Below are 21483 nucleotides of genomic sequence, written 5' to 3'. Positions count from 1 at the left end.
TATGCCCCGCCGCAGAAGTACAATTATGCGCATCATTCCAGGACATCCCTATCGCTGTAGCTGAATAAACAGAAGATGAAAAACGCTTTGATTAAACATGACTTATAAATACACAACTGCCTTATTCTGTGTAAGAATCATCCAGTGCATGCTGGGACTTCTGCTTCTTCTGCAGTTCCTCCAGTGCATGCTGGGAGTTCTGCTTCTTCTGCAGTTCCTCCAGTGCATGCTGGGAGTTCTGCTGCTTCTGCAGTTCCTCTAGTGCATGCTGGGACTTCTGCTTCTTCTGCAGTTCCTCTAGTGCATGCTGGGACTTCTGCTTCTTCTGCAGTTCCTCCAGTGCATGCTGGGAGTTCTGCTGCTTCTGCAGTTCCTCCAGTGCATGCTGGGAGTTCTGCTTCTTCTGCAGTTCCTCCAGTGCATGCTGGGAGTTCTGCTGCTTCTGCAGTTCCTCTAGTGCATGCTGGGACTTCTGCTTCTTCTGCAGTTCCTCTAGTGCATGCTGGGACTTCTGCTTCTTCTGCAGTTCCTCCAGTGCATGCTGGGAGTTCTGCTTCTTCTGCAGTTCCTCCAGTGCATGCCTGGAGTTCTGCTTCTTCTGCAGTTCCTCCAGTGCATGCTGGGAGTTCTTCTGCTTCTGCAGTTCCTCCAGTGCATGCTGGGAGTTCTGCTTCTACTACAGTTCCTCCAGTGCAAGCTCAGTTCTCACCTGAGACTGTTAGACCCCACCCCAGAGCAGGACCACGGAAGATAACGAAAGCAAACGGTAGGAAAAAATGGAAATCGTCCATCTTGACAGACACCCCTGAAAAGGAGGCTTTGGAGAGTGAAAAAGCAAAAGTTAAGAGAAAGCTGACAAAAAACACACTGGAAACAAGCCAACAAACCAAAATTGAGAAGAAAAAGCATACAGAGAAGGACAGTGACTTTAAGAAAGAAGAAGATTTTTGCCTTGTCTGTTTGGAGAGCTACTCCAGACCGAGAGAGGTGTGGCTTCAATGTTGGCAGTGCAAGGCATGGGCTCATGAAGCCTGCACTGATGGTGGTTCCATTTACATTTGCCACAATTGTGAGTCAGATGCAGCCTGGAAATCCAGACCTAAATCTAAAAGATTAATGGTCTGGCGTCGACTAATGAAAATCGCCCAACTCGAGGGGCGGCACCAAGCATGCATTTGAAAATCTCACTGCACGCAATTGGATAACACTACGACCAATCACAACAATAAACCCCATACGCTTAGCTAGTAGCTACCAGCGGAGCTAACTGCTAGATTATACTCTTACCGTATCCGGTCGGCAAAACAGCAAAAACGTCCTTCTTGCAAAGTAACGATTCGAGCGCCGTCTTCTGTTCCTGTTTTAGATTAAAAGCCAAGTCTAACTCGTTCATTGTAGCGGCCAAAGCCGTTTCAAACAACTGGTATTCATCCAGAGCCATCTTGCAATGTTTACTAATGACTTCGACGTCACAGCGCTGTCGTCTTCTGTTTAGCTCGCCTCTGGCCCGCCTATATCAGATAACCCGATGTGATTGGTGCAGCTCAGATCGAGGGGCATATTTAATGAGCATCATTATTCGACACCAGAGTAACTCGCTGAGCAAATTCAACTTGTGCTCTCGCGAGAACTCTGGATTACCAGGGTAAGTCAGAGGGGCAATTGTGAATACTTGATGCTATGAAATAATCAGTTTGTGTGCTTTTGGTGGTGTTATGAAATTGTTACTGCTTGTTACTACAGTTGTAAACTTTAATATTTTGCCTTTTAAATATTGTTATAAGTCAATGAACTCTGTCTGGTCTAAGATAAATAATAGATGTGACAAATGAGTGATCCCATGATCCTTTATTTTAAGTGATTTTAAATTTTAAATAATCCCTTAGGGCTAGGGCTGAACGATTAATCGCACTTTACATGTAATTGCACTTAAATCGAGATGGCTTTTTAATCGCAAAGGCTGCGATTATTTTTTATGTGCAGCTTGTCATTGATGTACGGCTCTGTAAACGCTGCTCCATCTGAAAGCACTGTGAGTTTGAGTCACTTATAACATGCATTTGAAAAAACAACACGCGTCAAACATCTTTCCAAACATGAGAAGCATTTATGAACCTCTTGTCCAACAACAGACAACATTTAATAACATGCATTTACTCCAAACTCACTTGCTCATACTCCAGCTCCTCCTTCTGTGAGATGATGATGAGCATGCACTGGAGGAACTGCAGAAGAAGCAGAAGTCCCAGCATGCACTGGAGGAACTGCAGAAGAAGCAGAAGTCCCAGCATGCACTGGAGGAACTGCAGAAGAAGTAGAAGTCCCAGCATGCACTGGAGGAACTGCAGAAGAAGCAGAAGTCCCAGCATGCACTAGAGGAACTGCAGAAGAAGCAGAAGTCCCAGCATGCACTAGAGGAACTGCAGAAGAAGCAGAAGTCCCAGCATGCACTGGAGGAACTGCAGAAGAAGCAGAAGTCCCAGCATGCAGTGGAGGAACTGCAGAAGAAGCAGAAGTCCCAGCATGCACTGGAGGAACTGCAGAAGAAGCAGAAGTCCCAGCATGCACTGGAGGAACTGCAGAAGAAGCAGAAGTCCCAGCATGCACTGGAGGAACTGCAGAAGAAGCAGAAGTCCCAGCATGCACTGGAGGAACTGCAGAAGAAGCAGAAGTCCCAGCATGCACTAGAGGAACTGCAGAAGAATGCACTGGAGGAACTGCTGAAGAAGCAGAAGTCCCAGCATGCACTGGAGGAACTGCAGAAGAAGCAGAAGTCCCAGCATGCACTAGAGGAACTGCAGAAGAATGCACTGGAGGAACTGCAGAGGAAGCAGAAGTCCCAGCATGCACTGGAGGAACTGCTGAAGAAGCAGAAGTCCCAGCATGCACTAGAGGAACTGCAGAAGAATGCACTGGAGGAACTGCAGAGGAAGCAGAAGTCCCAGCATGCACTGGAGGAACTGCAGAAGAAGCAGAACTCCCAGCATGCACTAGAGGAACTGCAGAAGAATGCACTGGAGGAACTGCAGAGGAAGCAGAAGTCCCAGCATGCACTGGAGGAACTGCAGAAGAAGCAGAAGTCCCAGCATGCACTAGAGGAACTGCAGAAGAATGCACTGGAGGAACTGCTGAAGAAGCAGAAGTCCCAGCATGCACTGGAGGAACTGCAGAAGAAGCAGAACTCCCAGCATGCACTAGAGGAACTGCAGAAGAATGCACTGGAGGAACTGCAGAGGAAGCAGAAGTCCCAGCATGCACTGGAGGAACTGCAGAAGAAGCAGAACTCCCAGCATGCACTGGAGGAACTGCAGAAGAAGCAGAAGTCCCAGCATGCACTAGAGGAACTGCAGAAGAATGCACTGGAGGAACTGCAGAAGAAGCAGAAGTCCCAGCATGCACTGGAGGAACTGCAGAAGAAGCAGAAGTCCCAGCATGCACTAGAGGAACTGCAGAAGAAGCAGAAGTCCCAGCATGCACTGGAGGAACTGCAGAAGAAGCAGAAGTCCCAGCATGCACTGGAGGAACTGCAGAACAAGCAGAAGTCCCAGCATGCACTGGAGGAACTGCAGAACAAGCAGAAGTCCCAGCATGCACTGGAGGAACTGCAGAAGAAGCAGAAGTCCCAGCATGCACTGGAGGAACTGCAGAACAAGCAGAAGTCCCAGCATGCACTGGAGGAACTGCAGAAGAAGCAGAAGTCCCAGCATGCACTGGAGGAACTGCAGAAGAAGCAGAAGTCCCAGCATGCACTGGAGGAACTGCAGAAGAAGCAGAAGTCCCAGCATGCACTGGAGGAACTGCAGAAGAAGCAGAAGTCCCAGCATGCACTGGAGGAACTGCAGAAGAAGCAGAAGTCCCAGCATGCACTGGAGGAACTGCAGAAGAAGCAGAAGTCCCAGCATGCACTAGAGGAACTGCAGAAGAAGCAGAAGTCCCAGCATGCACTGGAGGAACTGCAGAAGAAGCAGAAGTCCCAGCATGCACTGGAGGAACTGCAGAAGAAGCAGAAGTCCCAGCATGCACTAGAGGAACTGCAGAAGAATGCACTGGAGGAACTGCTGAAGAAGCAGAAGTCCCAGCATGCACTGGAGGAACTGCAGAAGAAGCAGAACTCCCAGCATGCACTAGAGGAACTGCAGAAGAATGCACTGGAGGAACTGCAGAGGAAGCAGAAGTCCCAGCATGCACTGGATGAACTGCAGAAGAAGCAGAAGTCCCAGCTTGCACTGGATGAACTGCAGAAGAAGCAGAAGTCCCAGCATGCACTGGAGGAACTGCAGAAGAAGCAGAAGTCCCAGTGTGCACTGGAGGAACTTCCAAATGAGCAGAAGTCCCAGCTTGCACTGGAAGAACTGATGGTGGCGGCCGGTCTGTCACCAAAGATGGTGCAAAGTCACTGTCTTTGAATTTATCACGGTTATAAGACCAAATTCCAGTGCTGCTAAAGCCATTCTGCACATTGCCTGGTGTTCCAGCCAATGGGAGGGCCAACCTAACAATTCCAGGAATGTCGTAGATGGACATCGTCAGGCCTGGGTGACTTCTCATCTAGGTATCGCAAACAAGCTTGTGTTCCGTGTGAGACTGGTAGCTTGAGGGCACCGTATAGACAGACTGGGCTGTCTTTTCATGAACCCCATAAACCAATCCCGGCCAGCCAGGGAGCACTCATTCCAGGTTTCAGGGTAGGAGCACTTGTAGTAGACAGCCAGTTGGAAGGCCAATTGACGAACCTGCGAAATGGATGGTAAATGAAAATGGAGGTAGAATGGTAATTTCTCTTATCTTATTATTTCACACTCTCAATATTCTTATTTAATTCTCCCTACCAGCCCTCCCTTTAATCCATACACTGCTTTAATACCTTCCTCATGCTTACCTCTTTAGCGCTGAGACCATAGAAAAGATCAGCTGCTCTTTTTAGGTATTCTGCCAGGCTATCTTCCAGTTGGACTGAGAAGACCCTCCTCGGGGTCCAGTAACCTGTCCTCATCTCCTCTCCTGGACTTAGCCTCTCTCTCTTTTTAATAAAGCGGTAATATATATCTATCTATATATATATATATATAGGACCAAAAACCTCAACATGTAATAACCCAGAATACTGTCTAATATTACAGATTTTCTTCTCCACTGGAAATGTCATAGGCCCTTAATTTAACCTTGTTTGGGAGTCACACTTGTTATCTTCACGGTCATAAGTGACCGGACACCTGAAAATGAAACTTCCTCCACACCAGTAAAACCAATTTAATATATTTTTGTTCAATAATATTTTTTCTTTTGTATTTTGAGAGGATTTGATGGTACTTATTAATATTTATCCAATAATATGGTACATTTTTGGCATTGAAAATGTTTTTTTTTTTCAATTAATGCAGTATTTCAGATCAACATAGAGACTAGGCCTTTTAAATCAAGATGCCTGTATTGCTCTCTATGGAGAGGCTTGTGAATTCACTAGTCGTTTTTGGACAAAGTTACTTACTTTTAAGAAGTGGATTTGAACATATTTTTTTAGAAATTCTCAAATAATGGGGGGGGGGGGGGGGGGGGGGGGGCTACACTTTGAATAAATCCTTTTAATATGAACTTTGACATTTTTTTATATGCTTCATGCTGTTTTGATATGCCCCTCTCTATTTCTCTGTTTCTCTGTGTGTCTTCACAGGGCTGCAACTGTTGTGTCCATCCCAGCTGGAGAGACAAAAACATTCGAGTTTAAGCCTATTAATGGACGATATATCAACATTATTATACCTGGGCGCAATGAATATCTCACTCTGTGTGAGGTTGAGGTGTTTGCAGGTGAGCAATAAAAGTAGAGAGACATGGTGTGTAGACATTTGTACTATTTATACTGTGTATGTGTATGTTGCCTTAATAATTGTTTCCTGATTTCATTGCCAGATTAAGTTGAATGAAAGGATGTTACGCCACAGTCCACTGATCCTACAAACAAAATATCAAACTACGTTTTTTTTTTTTTCTGAGCAATACTAATATTGCATTTTTCATGTTTTTTCTTTTCATTTTACCTATATGCACCTTTTATCCTTAGAAGCATAGTTTCTAGTTTGCATGACATTTGGACTTATCTTGATCCTTGATCCTTATCTTCATCCTTATCTTGAGCAAAATAAGCAAGCTGACATTCAGTACAATCTCTATCTTTTATTTAGAATGCATACAAATGTCATTTACGTCTTTTAGTTTGTCAAGAGATTTAAAGCACCGTTTTTGAAGAGTGCGCATGTGTGAACGAGCTCTAGTGCGTAAGAACGAGTCTATGATTGAATCTGGAAATAAAGCAAAATATCTGAGAAAAATTTGAAATATTCCTCAGATGCCATGTCTGTAATTTATATCAAAACATCTAGCGTTACTTCGATTTCAAACAGTTTCATTAAAATAAGTTATTACTCCACCACGTGCGTGACGTCATAAACTAAGGTGGTTGAACGACCACTTTGCGATAATATGGTTTCCGGAAACAGTCGTGACGAGCTAGTTGATTTCTTCAATGATGCATCGTACTATGGTAGTGAATCAGCGAGCTACGTCGTTGTAGGGGAAACGCATCCCAGGTCGTGCTTTCCAAGTGACTAACCGTGAATTGCATTGTGATGTGCTGTGATGGAGACAACATTCACCTTCAAGATGGAGGGGGACAGCCTCCGCTCCAACCTCTCTTTCACAAAAGAAAGCACAGAGCTGATAAGGCTTTTCCTGGAGTCTTCCCTGTCTAACACAACTCAACGAACAGACTCTACTTCAAAGCATAAGCGTACCTAGTAGGGGGCTCTAACTTGAGTGATAGTGTGTACCACTGCTGGTAGTAGGCCACTTAAGTCCTACCCGTCTAGTCCAGAGACCACATGTGGAGGCTCCAGAGGTCTGGACACAGGTGCCATATGGTGCCTCGTTCCTGAGAAAGCAGGTTCTTCCAGAGGAATCCGTCAAGGAGGGGCCATCAAGACCTGCTCCTCATTTGCCCTCACTGGAGGAAACACATATTTGCTTCGACCCCGGGGCCAGCTGTGTGCCAGTGCATTTGTGCCGAGGGTCCCATCTCACAGGGAATAGAACAGCTGGCAATGGGAGGACTCCAGAGAGGTAAACAGGTCTACCTACGTGTCTCCGAATCGACTCCAGATCAGCTGGACCACCTGGGTTTGAGTTTGCATGGCTCTCGGAAGTGTAAGCTGTCGTGAGAACACGTCGGCTGCACGATTGAGCTTGCCCGGAATAGAAATGGTGTTCTTCAACACTGTCAAACCAAGCATTTTGTTTTTCTTGTTTTTCTTGTTCTTCAGGTGGGAGCATAGGAACCACAACACCATGAAGATGACTTGCTTCTCTAAACAAGCTCGATATATTTTCAAGACATATTTTTTCAGCATTATCAGCACTTTGCATTAGGTCTTTAATTTCTTTTATTGCACCTTTAATCTTTTTTATTTTTGCTTGCCGTTCTTCTTGGAGCTTTTCCAATTTATATTCAAAGACCCTGGGTGTAAGTGTTATTTGTCTTTTCTCATTAGACCTGGTACCATTCAACTCTTTTCATTTACAAAATAATCCAATAATCACAAAAAAATATCTGCTAATGACACTAAACACAGCGCCCTTTTATGACTTGTGTTTCCACTTGAACAAGGTACAATGCTTTTTCTTTGATTCCCCCTAACTTTCACCATGGCTAGGCTAAACTCAACCAATCATCAGTCTTCTGTGCATACTAGCGGTGGGTATTTATGTACCTCAATACTGATAGTCTCGAACCAGACTAACCGTCTTAGAACCAGAACTACGGCGGCACTCCCAAGCGCAATGCTTCACCCGCTTGACGCACGAACCAAAACACTACAAAAAGTCCCTGTGCCGGATGCGGTGCGGAGCTCACCTATGAGTGCACGGTCTGGGCTACGCTCGTGCATGTCCATGAGAGCCCTGGCCTGATGGACCTATAGCAGCGCCATGCACTCTCTCACTCACTCACTCACTCACTCACCCACTCTCTCTCTCTCTCTCTTTCTCACACACACTGTCTCATTCTCTCTCACTCACTCACACACACTCATATGGATATACGTGGATTTGCTTAGAGACAAATGCAACCTCACCTCTCCCCAGTTCGCCCCTCTTACCCACTCTCACTCACTCTCTCATTCATTCACTCAGACACACACACAAACACTTACCCTGTCATACCCTGTATCCTGTATATGGGGCCCTAACTACTTGTCTACTATATGACCCTAACTACTTGTCTTGCTGGTTATATTGATATTGATTTGATCTAAAATAAAAAAGAATAAACAGTGCTGGTTTGACTGGCATTTTGGCAAAAACAGGTGTTATCTGAAACCTTATTCTCTGTTGGATTCCATCGTGACTATTAGTTTGTGTAGTGCTACACTTTGTGTGTTCTCTGCTTTCCATCTTCATTTTGGAGTAAGGAAGTGTATGAAGGGTTTAAAGGGGAAGTTTTTTTTCTCCTCTCCAACCTTTACTTCCCCATGGATTAGCTTTACCCACCTATCCACCATTCAGTCTGTACATTTTTTTTTCGTTCTCTTTTAAAGATCGGATGGGGGGGCCCCTTACATACCTTCGCCCTTGGGCCCCCAATTTCCTAAATCCGCCACTGATATGGACTGGCCCTGGGGGAAGTGCTTCTTATGGAAGATCCCTGCGGTAGGTCCTGCCAAGACAGGGATGGAACCGTTACCAATGCAGAGACGGGACAGATTGGAATCCGCCCAAGGAAAGACACAGGTTTACCAACAGGGAAACCGTACAGTGGAAGAATACACATATGGGATTACCAAGAGGGAATCACAGCATATGGGGCATATAGGCCATACAGGGGCTGACTGACTGGGCATGCACACTAGTACTACGCCTGGTGTCGGATGCCCCACCACGTCTAACTCCCAAAGGATGCTTGGAGGATGCTTCGAACTCCATCCAGGGTTCGCCAGGCGGGGAACTCACCAGTAGAGTAAATTAGACTCCTGTATCCCCCATGAGAGGGGAATGGCGCTGCAGGCAGGACACCAATCCAGGCTTTCCACATATTACCTGTTTGTACCTCACACATGGGAAGAAACCGGCTCTACCATGAGATTGTAGAATTTTGAGTATGTGTTGGGCGTTGGCCAGCGCGCAGCTCTGCAGATGTTTCTGACAGAGAAACACCACACAGCAAAAAAAGTGCTGAAGTCATCAAAAAATGAATTGTGAAAAAAATTTATGTGGTTTCATTTTACTTTTTTTAACTTTTTTCTGAATGTTTACCTCAGCTGCTAGACACCAGGATGACTAGAAACACATTTTATATTATATTGCTGCTAGGCCTACTTGAAAAATTTTTTTTTATATTATTTTATTAATTTGTTATTAATTGCTTCATGCTATTGTTTCGATGTAGCCTTGTGTTTATAAAACGTTGTATCTAAATGTATATAAAGTAAGCAAAAGCAATATTTATATTGTTGTTGCTGATGTCCACTAAAAACCTTTATTTGCATTTATTTATTGGTCTGTTTTATTTTGTAAGAAATTCCTAGTTACATGGTGCCAGATGTTGGTCTCCAAGCCCATACCGGGACATTTTTGTTTGTAATCCTGATTTTCTCCAGTTTATGGTTAAACAGGGAGAGAGGGAAGAGTTATGTAAATTATTATTCTGGATTATCTTTCTCCAGGTAATTTAGAGAGATTTCTGGGGTAGTTAGTTTTTTGTATTGTTTGTTATTTTGGCCAGGCTCTCCCCTGAAGCTATTGCCCCTATTTTCATTATTATTCTTTTTTATATTAATATTTCTGGTTTGGTTATTGTTGATGTATACCTTTTTTCTCTCTTTATAACAGAAAATGAAAAGTTAATATTGGTTGATTTGGTGGTTGTTGTTGATTCTGGGACAGAAGGTTGGAAATCTTCGTTCTCTCCATGGTTTTCTTTTTCTTTCTCTTTTTTGTAAAATGTAATTCTTTACTTTGTTATCAGCTCCTCAACACTAGATGGGTAGCACTATACCTCCTCCTCATTGTAAATATCCAAATAAGCCTCTTTTTTTTTTTGACCCAGAAACATACAATACAACATGCAATGCTGTAGTAATTTATTGATGTAGAAAGCAGAAAGATAAGGAAAGATGGGTAAACTCCTGGATCAAACTGGGGTTAAGAATCAGGTGCATTTTAAAAACCATTTCAAACCTTTACTGAATGTGCACTGAGACTTATCATTTATCTTAAGGATAAAATGTGCATACAAGTAAAATTAAAACAATGAACAAAGTGCAATATTAGTATTGCTCAGAAAACAGTAGTTTGGTATTTTGCTTGTAGGATCAGTGGACTGTGGCGTAACATCCTCTCATTCCACTTAATCTGGAAATGAAATCAGAAAACCATTATTAAGGCAACATACACATAGTATAAATAGAAAAAATGTCTACACACCATCTCTCTCTCCATTTATTGCTCACCTGCAAACACCTCAACCTCACACAGAGTGAGATATTCATTGCGCCCAGGTATATAAATGTTGACATATCGCCCCTTAATAGGCTTAATCTGAAATGTTTTTGTGACTCCAGGTGGGATGGACTCAACAGTTGCAGCCCTGTGAAAACACAGAGTAACCGATAAATATTAAATGTACTTCTGTCAAATTAAAAGGATTTATTCGAAGTAATATTATCTTATTTACTCGTTTTTCAACCATTTGTGTAAGTATTAAGAGAGAGACAATACTTACAGCTCATTATTGTTGCCATTATTTTCCAGGCTGTTGCCGATACGGATCTGAGCTCCATTTATCCTCCATTCACAACAATCTCCACGATTAGTGATGCTAACCCTGGTTACCTCGTAGACTTCCCCCAAGTCAACTCTCCACCAGGGGTCCCTGTCCGCATTAGTGTGAGTGCATGACCCACCACTCAAAATTGAATTCCTGTTGCCATCGACAGCCCTTTGAGCTTCTTCTTGATCGTATGTGGAAGACTGGACAGCTGTGGCTCCATGAGCAAGATTCACTGTTTAAAATAAAATAATAAACAATAGCTTTTCTTGTTTTCACTTTAATGTGCTAAAGTATAATCCTAATATAATGGCCAAAATAATTCTAAAATATTTAATCCAAATGATTATTACACGGCTCTCTGGAATACTTGAATCTGATTGGTCACTCGTGACAGATATCTCCAGATAATGACCGTCATCAACAGTAACGCTGGATAACACACAGCTCATCCGGGTTTCTGGAGCCGCATCACACTGTGGACTCGCTCTCTCTCGTTTCACACAAACACAACTGGTGCCAGTTGAGTCTCTGTTATAGTTATTGGTTGTGTTCAAATATTAAGATTGTATTGAAGTATAATAGTATTAAGAGTACAGTAGTGTTCGTCTTATTGCCTGAATGATTGTTTTTGTACACCATAATGGATTCTAAGATAATAAACGGCCAAGAATTTAAAACAGTTTCATCTCAAATCAATATGTTCATGTAATTATTAATTTGTTGTACATGACTGTACATTATCCCTTAAATATTTGTCTTGTTTGAACTTGTAGGTTTGTCTTGCTAGGGATATTCTTTCTTCACAGAAGCTTTACGTTTATTACAAGTGAGCTAATATAATATTTCAACTCTTTTTCAAATACTTTGTGTCCAAAAAAAATTTATTTGTGGTTAGTAGCAATTTAATAAGACGGGGTCCTGATCACCCTTTCAGGGTTTACTTTGCAATAACAACTGTGTTGATTCACATTATCCCTTATTGGTTATCACATTTTCAGTAAGAATATTATGTGTAAGAATATATTAAGTAACAACATAATATTATATTATTTGTTACTGACAACATTCAAAGTAATGAAGAACACTCACTTGGAACACAATTGTACGTTGATGAGTCTGTTAATAAAATAAAAACAGTTATACACACATTAATAAGAACATAAACAAATTCTATCACAGAGTCTTCTCTCTCTGTCCCTTACCTGCAAACACCTCGACTTCACACAGAGTGAGATATTCACTGCGCCCAGGAATAAAAATGTTGACATATCGCCCCCTAATAGGCTTAAACTCAAATGTTCTTGTGACTCCAGCTGGGATTGACTCAATACTTGCAGCCCTGTGAAGACACACAGAGAAATAGAGAGGGGCGAATCAAAACTGCATGAAACATGTTAAATATTAGGGCAGCACAATTAATCGCACTGAAACCGCACACGATTTGGTAAAGGCTGCGATTATTTTATGCACAGTTTGTCAGTGCAGCGGATGATCGGTAGTAAATACTCCCTCTGAACACCAGAGGGCGTCTCACACACACTCCATCTGAACACCAGAGGGAGTCTCACACACACTACATCTGAACACCAGAGGGAGTCTCACACACACTCCATCTGAACACCAGAGGGAGTCTCACACACACACACACACACACACACACACCACATATCCATCTGAACACCAGAGGGAGTCTCACACACACACACACACACACACCACATATCCATCTGAACACCAGAGGGCGTCTCACACACACACACACACACACACACGCCAAATATGCCCCACAGAAGTATGATAACACACATCATTCCAGGAAATCCCTATCGGTCATCATCGCTGTTGCTGAATAAACAGAAGATTGAAACGCTTTGATTGATTAAACATGACTAATAAACACACGACTGCCTTATTCTGTGTAAGAAGCTCATCATCTCACAGAAGGAGGAGCTCAACTGTCGTTATGAAGTGAGTTTGGAGTAAAAGCATGTTATTAAATGTTGTCTGTTGTTGGACAAGAGGTTCATAAATGCTTCTCATGTTTGGAAAGATGTTTGACACGTGTTGCTTTTTCAAATGCACGTTATAAGTGACTCAAACTCACAGTGCTTTCAGATGGAGCAGCTCAGCGTTTACTGAGCCGTACGTCACTGACAAGCTGCACATAACAAACAATCACAGCCTTTCAGTTTTTAAAATCGTGATAAGCCAACTCGATTTAAGTGCGATTACATGGAAATTGCGATTAATCGTGCAGCCCTATTAAATATACTTCTGTCAAAGGCAAGCTTTTATATTAAAAGGATTTATTCAAAGTAATGTTATCATATTTAGTAATGTTCTAACTATTTGTGTAATTATTAAGAGAGAGACAATACTTACAGCTCATTATTGTTGCCATTATTTTCCAGGCTGTTGCCGATACGGATCTGAGCTCCATTGATCCTCTCTGGACAACAATCTCCACGATTAGTGATGCTAACCCTGGTTACCTTGTAGGCTTTCCCCAAGTCAACTCTCCACCAGGGGTCACTGTCCCCATTAGTGTGACTGCATGACCCACCACCCCAAAATGAATCCCTGTTGCCATCGACAGCCCTTTGAGCTACTGCTGCATCACCGAATGTGGAAGACTGGACAGCTGTGGCTCCAAGAGCAAGATTCCCTGTATAACAAAAATAATAAACAACTTTTTTTTTTTTTTACTTCAATGTGCTAAAGCATAATCCCAATATAATGGGCAAAATAAAGCTAAGCACTCTCTGGAATACTTGAATCTGATTGGTCAGTCGTGACATTCCGAGGTCTGATATTCCCAGATAATGACGTCATCAACAGCAACGCTGGATAACACACAGCTGGACACACAACACTGGAGCCGCATCACACTGTGGCCCTGCTCTCTCTCGTTTCATACAAACACTACTGGTGCCAGTTGCGTCTCTGTTATAGTTATTGTGTTCAAATATTCAGATTGCATTGAAATATTTTTAGTATTAAGAGTACTGTAGTGTTCGTCTTATTGCCCGAATGATTGCTTTTTACACCGTAATGGTCGGTGTTTCCTGAAACCATATTTCCAATGAACATTCGCTAACAACATCGCAAAGTTGAGTGGTTAGAAGCAGTTTCTTGTTTGCATGACATAATAAATACTTTTGAGACAAATAAGCAAGCTGACATTCAGGACAACCTACAGTATATATTTTATTTAAAAAACATACAAATGTCATTTACATCTTTTAGTTTGTCAAGAGTTTTAAAGCGTCGTTTTTGAAGAGTGCGCATGTGTGAACGAGCTCTAGTGTAAGAACGAGTCTATGATTGAATCGGGAAATAAAGCAAAATAACTGAGAAAAATAAGAGATATTCCTCAGATGCCATGTCTGTAATTTATAGCAAAACATCTACACTGTAAAAAAAATCTGTAGAAATTACAGTATTACTGGCAGCTGCTTGCCAGTAACTTACTGTAGATTTAAATTGATGTTATTTACTGGCAACAGTTTGTTCAAAGTTAAATGAACATTAAACATTAACAAGTCTGTATCTTTACAGAATAAAACTAAAATAACAGCCTCATGCAAAGCATTCTGGGAACCAAAATCTGAAGAAAAAAACCAGAAAAAGGTTGATGAAGATTTCTGGTTCCCAGAATGCTTTGCATTAGGTTGTTATTTTATAGTTTTTTTTCTGTAAAGACAAAGACTTGTTAATGTTTAATGTTCATTTAACTTTGAACAAATTGTTGCCAGTAAATAACATCAATTTAAATCTACAGTAAGTTACTGGCAAACAGCTGCATAACTACAGCAAATTTTTTACAGTGTAGCATTAATTCGATCATTAAAAGTAGTTATTACTCCACCACCTGTATGACATCTTTAACCAACGTGGTTGAACGACCAATTTACGACAATATGGTTTCGGGAAACAGACGTGACTAGCTAGTTGATTTCTTCAACGACGCATCGTACTACAGTAGTGAAGCAGCGAGTCAGGACTGATTAGTGACGGGAAACACAGTCCTGATTAGTGGGCAGACATTTCTGCTGCGGAGCGATTGGGGGTTCGGTGTCTTGCTCAAGGGCTCCTCAGTCGTGGCAAATGGAAGATAAGAGGTTAGATAAGTTCTGTTCATTCACTCCCACTTACATTTCCTGCCGGTACTGAGACTCGAACCTGCGACCTCCGAATTATTAGTATTAAGAGTACTGTAGTGTTCGTCTTGTTGCCCGAATGATTGTTTTTCACACTGTAATGGATTCTAAGATAATAAACAGACACAAATTTAAAACGGTTTTATCTCAAATCAATATGTCCATGTAATTATTCATTTGGGGCTTGGATCATTTACTGCCTTATGTAAAAAAAAATGTCACGGAAAGAGATGTGTAGGGGAGTCACTTGGCGATAGGTCCTTGCTTGTGTAGAGTTTGTTCTGTGTTCAGAATAAAACGAGAAAGAAGCCGGCACTGCGTCCTACTGATTTGTTTTACCGAAGCTCTAGCTACTTGAAGAGACAAGACATTCATGATCGTGCGTTGTTAGGGACATGAGTTCTCGTATTTCGCGCTAGCAATTAACTTAATGAAAGTACAATAGCGTAGTTTTGCTCCGGTCAGCCCCCACGCTCTACCGGATAACTGTCAGTTAGTACAATATTTTAACTCAAATCAATATTTCGTGTCCAAAATTATTTATTTGTGGCTAGCCATGTAGCCAACAACTGTCTTGATGATGTACATTATCCCTTATTGGTTACCAAATGTTCAGTAAGAATATAATAAGCTATGTGTTACTGACAACATTCAAATTAATGAAGAACACTCACTTTGATCACAAGAAGCTGATGGTGTGTCCATTACTGTTAATAAAATATTAACAGTTATACACACATTATTCAATACAAAAACAAATTATATCACAGAGTCTTCATAAATAAATAAATCACTGATTTTTAATAACCATATTTCAGCCTATAATTTTAATAAATTAATCTGATTAATATGTAATGATACACAATGATTACAGATTTTCAAATCCAGGCATTTTTACTTCTAAACGTACCTGTGGAATCAGCGACGCACATCCCAGTAAAAAGTGTTAGAAACAAAACCACACGCATGTCCATCCTGATATAAGACATAACAACACATCTCATATCAGCATATGAAGGAATCATTTTCAATTTCTCATCCTCATTTAAACAAAGAAACATTTATATTGGTATTGTAATGATAAAATGGTATATGCTCGGAGACAGGGCCGGATTAACCATTAGGGCAACTGGTCACTTGTCCAGGGGTACATGACATCTAAGGGGCCCTGACAGGGGCAGAGCTCAGTCAGATCCAGGTAAATAAAAATGTTTTTGATACGTTAAACAATTCTTCAATAATTAGCCTATTGTAAATGTGATTTGTTTTTGTTTTTTCATGCATTAAAACTCTATCCTAATAATATTAATAAGAACATGCTAATTCGTCTCTTCAGTTACGTCACGCCAGCGCCCAGAAGGCTAGTAATTTTCTTCTTCGCGCAAATATTCGGATTTTAACTAACAGCGCCCTTTTTATGTTATTACAAAAATTGCTTAACCGCTATCTATGATGCATTTAATAAAGAAAAACGTCTTGACAAAGATGACGGGACGCCTTAACAACTTGACACTTTTGTTGTTTGAAAAGAAAACTAACAGATAGGCTAAGTTTATAACGATGTGAACATGTTCAATTCAAAACCCAAACATCAGCCATACAAGCTATGGGTTTTTAGTCTGGCCCGCCGTGGCATGGTCATGCAATATTTTTTGCAGTATAATTGAAAGCTATCAATTTTAAAATCTATTAGGCTCCAAAAAATATAACAACTTTTCATTTAATTGAACTTAAAACAATCTTCACATAAGCCCATAATAATAAATGTCATACTGACCTGTGCTGTGCCCAACTGTCTACAGGTAGGAAATACACAGAAATTGTTATCAAACACTTTACAGTCTTCACTGCATAAAGTGCATCTACGCGGGTTCACGCAGACAAAGTCTGTCCTCCCTCCCCGCTGAACGCCATCGATTACTAATTCGTGAAATGCACTCCCGCTGGTTGAGCGCGTAAAGTTCGTTTTAGGTTCGATATTAGCCAGACATTTGTTCTATAGGGTCGGAAGTTAGTTTTAACCTTATGTGACCATTGTATATCGACATGATGAAATATTCATTCAAAATCATTCACGAGTTCACATGTTAATGAAATCTGATATAAAATGTATAATGCGTATTTGGCTTGCTGTCCGGGGGGAGGGCTCCGAGCTCGGAATTCGGGCCGACCCCAGAGAACTCCCCCTATGAATGTATAGATCGTAGGTATCTATGAGTAGACCCAGCCGAGTGTGAGGTGATGGGGTGGAGGCGGGATGCTGAGAAATTAGTCATGAGACAGGAGGTAAGGGAAGGCTTTATTTATACTGGCTTCTTCTTGTGCTGATTGGATGATTACCTGAACATGCTCCTCAGGTATAATTATGCAGCATTAATGCACGAAATGAAGTTTTATGTAACAAAGTTCGGGAGGAGCATGTTCAGGTAATCATCCAATCAGCACAAGAAGAAGCCAGTATAAATAAAGTAGTATTATGTAGTATTATGAAAATTTGACGCGTTTCCACAGCGCACAATGCTTAAGGGAACGTCTGCCAATTCCACCAACTGCGGTAAACGTAGCCTATAATTTGTTTTGTTTTTGTTTTTATTACTTTTAACATTTAAAAAGAGACGTTTTCAAATTCCAAAGCTTGCAGAAGATTCCTAATGGCAATACTGACTTAGGCTACAGCTTTAGCCTTGAGTAAATTAACTTGTCTAAGAAAATGATTCAAACGTATAAATATCAGCATGTTTAAATATCAAAGCCTATATTTACTTTCGTCACTGACAGACGAAAATGAAAAGACTATCAGTCAAAGTTCAGCTTTAGGAGGGGAAGAAATAGGCCAGGATAAGAAGACTGAGAGAATAAGAAATATGAAGATGGGGAGAGAGCAGGTATTGACAAATAATCTAATGACAAAGTTTTAAAGCTATTTCTTATAATTGTTTGGCCTTCAAAAGTCCTAAATTGCAGAGAAATCCAAATTTTCTCGGGGGAGCATGCACTCCGAACTCCCCTAACTACAGGGGGCCTTGAGTCTTGTTAATCTGGCCCTGCTCGGAGAGGATGACATGGCAGCCAAACTAGCTGCTAAATATGAATAGCCGGTATTCATATGTTACAGAACACATTCACAAAACCACACAGGCAAAAACCTCTTTAACATTTATATGTCTTTGTTAAACATGTATTTTCATAATACTACTTCTATTAATAATATTAGTAAATAAGGAATAACTCAATTAAGTTTTGTATAACTGTTCATTAGTTACTTCTTAGTTATTTTTCTTAAACCTTAAATAATAGATAATTAATAGTAGTTCTTGAGGAGGTATGACAGAATTCATTAGTTATTGATTAACTGATACTTAACACAATCATAAAATTCTATTACATACTGATTAGTTAACACACCTTCCTTAGTAGTTAACAGTAGTGAAGAAGTAGTTAATGAAGAATTACCTATTAGTTCTTCAATAATTCCTTATTAGTTATGCAGTAAGTAAGAAACAGTATTCTAAAGTGTTACCGAATAGGCTTTATCTTACACACCATACTAATATTTGTTTGCTATATACTTCACATATTCTTTATTGTAAATAGGCTAATTGTAAGGAATTATAATTAATATAAGGAAAGAGATATTTGAATGTTTATTTGTTTGTTTTTCTATTGTGGTGCAATTCTATTCTGTATTTAAATCTAATTAAAATATATATAGGCAATAGGCTACTATATTACACATATCAGGCCAATAAAGCAACAAACCTATCAGTAGACAAGCTGAACAGAATATTTAGATTAGTTTTGATGAGTTATTGTAATGAAAAAATGAAATAAGAGTGTTGGGAAAGTATTAAATGTTCAGTGTTATTTAATGCTATTTAGAATAATTAGCAAAAAACTGTATTTTCTAGCCATATTTGTAATTTGTTTAAATCTTAATTAGCGATAAATTGTCAATATAACTGGTTGTTGAATGTTCTTTTGTCATTATTGTATTTCTCTGAGTGCAACAAGACGCTTCTAGACTACTATATATTATATCTTTACACACTGACTTGAATTGTCCAAACAAAAGTTTAGTTTTATTAGTAAAACCTCCAATTTATATCATGCTCTATAGAAAGTGCATAAACATTCAACTCACCTGAATTTCATCAATGTATCACCCTCAGTCACAGAAGACCTTCACAATTCAGCAATAGATCTGCTTTTAAACAAAATACATTTTTATATAATAGGCTTCATAAATGGAATTAATTATATTTTTATAAACAATTACTATATTTATTATTTATCCAATATATTATTCATATGAGGACTATTATGACCAATCATACGAATAATATTCAATTTCACATTTATATCACACAAACACACCAAAAAGAGACAAATATCAAATTAAAGTTTTCTTAAGAGTATCACTGTGTTATTTCACTGATCTAACACATTACAGTAACATAATTATCAAAAGAATCATGAAGATGGAAATGACTCCTACGTCACACTCCAGCTCTGATCACTACTAGCCTCAAACGCTACTCCAGCTCTGATCACTACTAGCCTCAAACGCTACTCCAGCTCTGATCACTACTAGCCTCAAACGCTACTCCAGCTCTGATCACTACTAGCCTCAAACGCTACTCCAGCTCTGATCACTACTAGCCTCAAACGCTACTCCTGCTCTGATCACTACTAGCCTCAAACGCTACTCCTGCTCTGATCACTACTAGCCTCAAACGCTACTCCAGCTCTGATCACTACTAGCCTCAAACGCTACTCCTGCTCTGATCACTACTAGCCTCAAACGCCACTCCAGCTCTGATCACTACTAGCCTCAAACGCTACTCCTGCTCTGATCACTACTAGCCTCAAACGCTACTCCAGCTCTGATCACTACTAGCCTCAAACGCTACTCCAGCTCTGATCACTACTAGCCTCAAACGCTACTCCAGCTCTGATCACTACTAGCCTCAAACGCTACTCCAGCTCTGATCACTACTAGCCTCAAACGCTACTCCAGCTCTTTCTTCAGGTTTTTTGCTTCAGAACTAGACCCTTTTCACTGGTCTGTGTGTGTCTACGTCTCAGATGCGCAGATCAAAACATGCGATGGAGTCAAAAACCTTTGTTACCTGTAGTTGGTGATGAGCGATTTCGAAACACTGATTCTTCAGATTCTTCAAATCTTTGGTTTCGAATCAGTGGTTCAGAGCGTTTATAAAACTGCCAAAGTCACATGATTTCAGTAATCTAGGCTTCGTTACATCATAACTGTGTCGAAATGTTTCAAATGTCCGTTTCTCAATACCAAACTAGTTCGGTCTTGACCACTCTGCCTCTAATATAATACATACTAAATATAATATTAACACATAAATCACAGTCTTGTCTCTCTTTGTTAAATGTCAGTTTTAATGATCAATAATAGCCATTATAAAAGTATAAGTAAAAGGTATCAGAAGCTATACAATAAGAAATAATAATAATAATTTGTTACATTTATATTGCCCTTTTCTGGGTACTCAAAGCGCTTCACATATGAAGAGGGAATCTCCTCAACCACCAGCAATGTGCAGCATCCACCTGGACACCAGAACACACACACACACACACACACACACACACATACACACACACACACACACACACACACACACACACACACACACACACCAGCTTACTGGTGGAGAGGAGACAGTGAATGAAGCCAATTAGTTTATGGGGATGATTAGGAGGCCATAATGGATCAATCATATGCATCTATTCATGGATAGATTCACTTTTATGATGGATAGATGCACTTTTATGATGGATAGATGCACTTATGATGGATAGATGCACTTTTATCATGGATAGATTCACTTTTATGATGGATAGATGCACTTTTATGATGGATAGATGCACTTATGATGGATAGATGCACTTTTATGATGGATAGATGCACTTTTATCATGGATAGATGCACTTTTATCATGGATAGATGCACTTTTATCATGGATAGATGCACTTATGATGGATAGATGCACTTTTATCATGGATAGATGCACTTTTATGATGGATAGATGCACTTTTATCATGGATAGATGCACTTATGATGGATAGATGCACTTTTATCATGGATAGATGCACTTATGATGGATAGATGCACTTTTATCATGGATAGATTCACTTTTATGATGGATGCACTTTTATGATGGATAGATTCACTTTTATGATGGATAGATGCACTTATGATGGATAGATGCACTTTTATCATGGATAGATGCACTTTTATGATGGATAGATGCACTTTTATCATGGATAGATGCACTTATGATGGATAGATGCACTTTTATCATGGATAGATGCACTTTTATGATGGATAGATGCACTTTTATCATGGATAGATGCACTTTTATGATGGATAGATGCACTTTTATGATGGATAGATGCACTTTTATCATGGATAGATGCACTTTTATGATGGATAGATGCACTTTTATGATGGATAGATGCACTTTTATGATG

The 21483-nt window shown here is 40.3% G+C and overlaps 2 protein-coding genes across 2 annotated transcripts in view; both read right to left on the bottom strand.

The window, feature by feature from the left end:
* The window catches only part of LOC311300016 (uncharacterized protein), a 187266-nt gene that overhangs the window by 43161 nt on the left and 122622 nt on the right, over positions 1-21483 (bottom strand). The window contains exons 11-12 of the mRNA XM_084424072.1: positions 10772-11051; positions 10500-10636 (exon numbers count right to left, since the gene is read on the bottom strand). Coding sequence (XP_084280198.1) covers positions 10500-10636; positions 10772-11051 — 417 coding nt within the window. The remainder of the gene's footprint in view (positions 1-10499; positions 10637-10771; positions 11052-21483) is intronic.
* LOC311300038 (fucolectin-1-like) lies at positions 10286-20197 on the bottom strand. The gene is made up of 7 exons (XM_084424112.1): positions 20109-20197; positions 19121-19180; positions 15890-15954; positions 15654-15686; positions 13202-13484; positions 12022-12158; positions 10286-10401 (listed from the first exon to the last, which is right to left on the bottom strand). The coding sequence occupies exons 2-7, from the start codon at positions 19129-19131 to the stop codon at positions 10397-10399; spliced, it is 534 nt and encodes a 177-aa protein (XP_084280238.1). The 5' UTR covers positions 19132-19180; positions 20109-20197; the 3' UTR covers positions 10286-10396.

Source organism: Rutilus rutilus (genome assembly GCF_951802725.1).
Source record: "Rutilus rutilus genome assembly, chromosome: 11".
Taxonomy (NCBI): domain Eukaryota; kingdom Metazoa; phylum Chordata; class Actinopteri; order Cypriniformes; family Leuciscidae; genus Rutilus; species Rutilus rutilus.
This window is presented reverse-complemented; position numbering and strand designations above follow the sequence as displayed.

Excerpts from the sequence above, each read along its gene's own strand:
- LOC311300038 (XM_084424112.1), bottom strand. Across the intron at positions 15,687-15,889 it reads GTGCGTCGCTGATTCCACAG|TAATGGACACACCATCAGCT; the intron begins GTACGTTTAGAA and ends TTTTATTAACAG. Across the intron at positions 12,159-13,201 it reads AATGGCAACAATAATGAGCT|GGCTGCAAGTATTGAGTCAA; the intron begins GTAAGTATTGTC and ends GTGTCTTCACAG.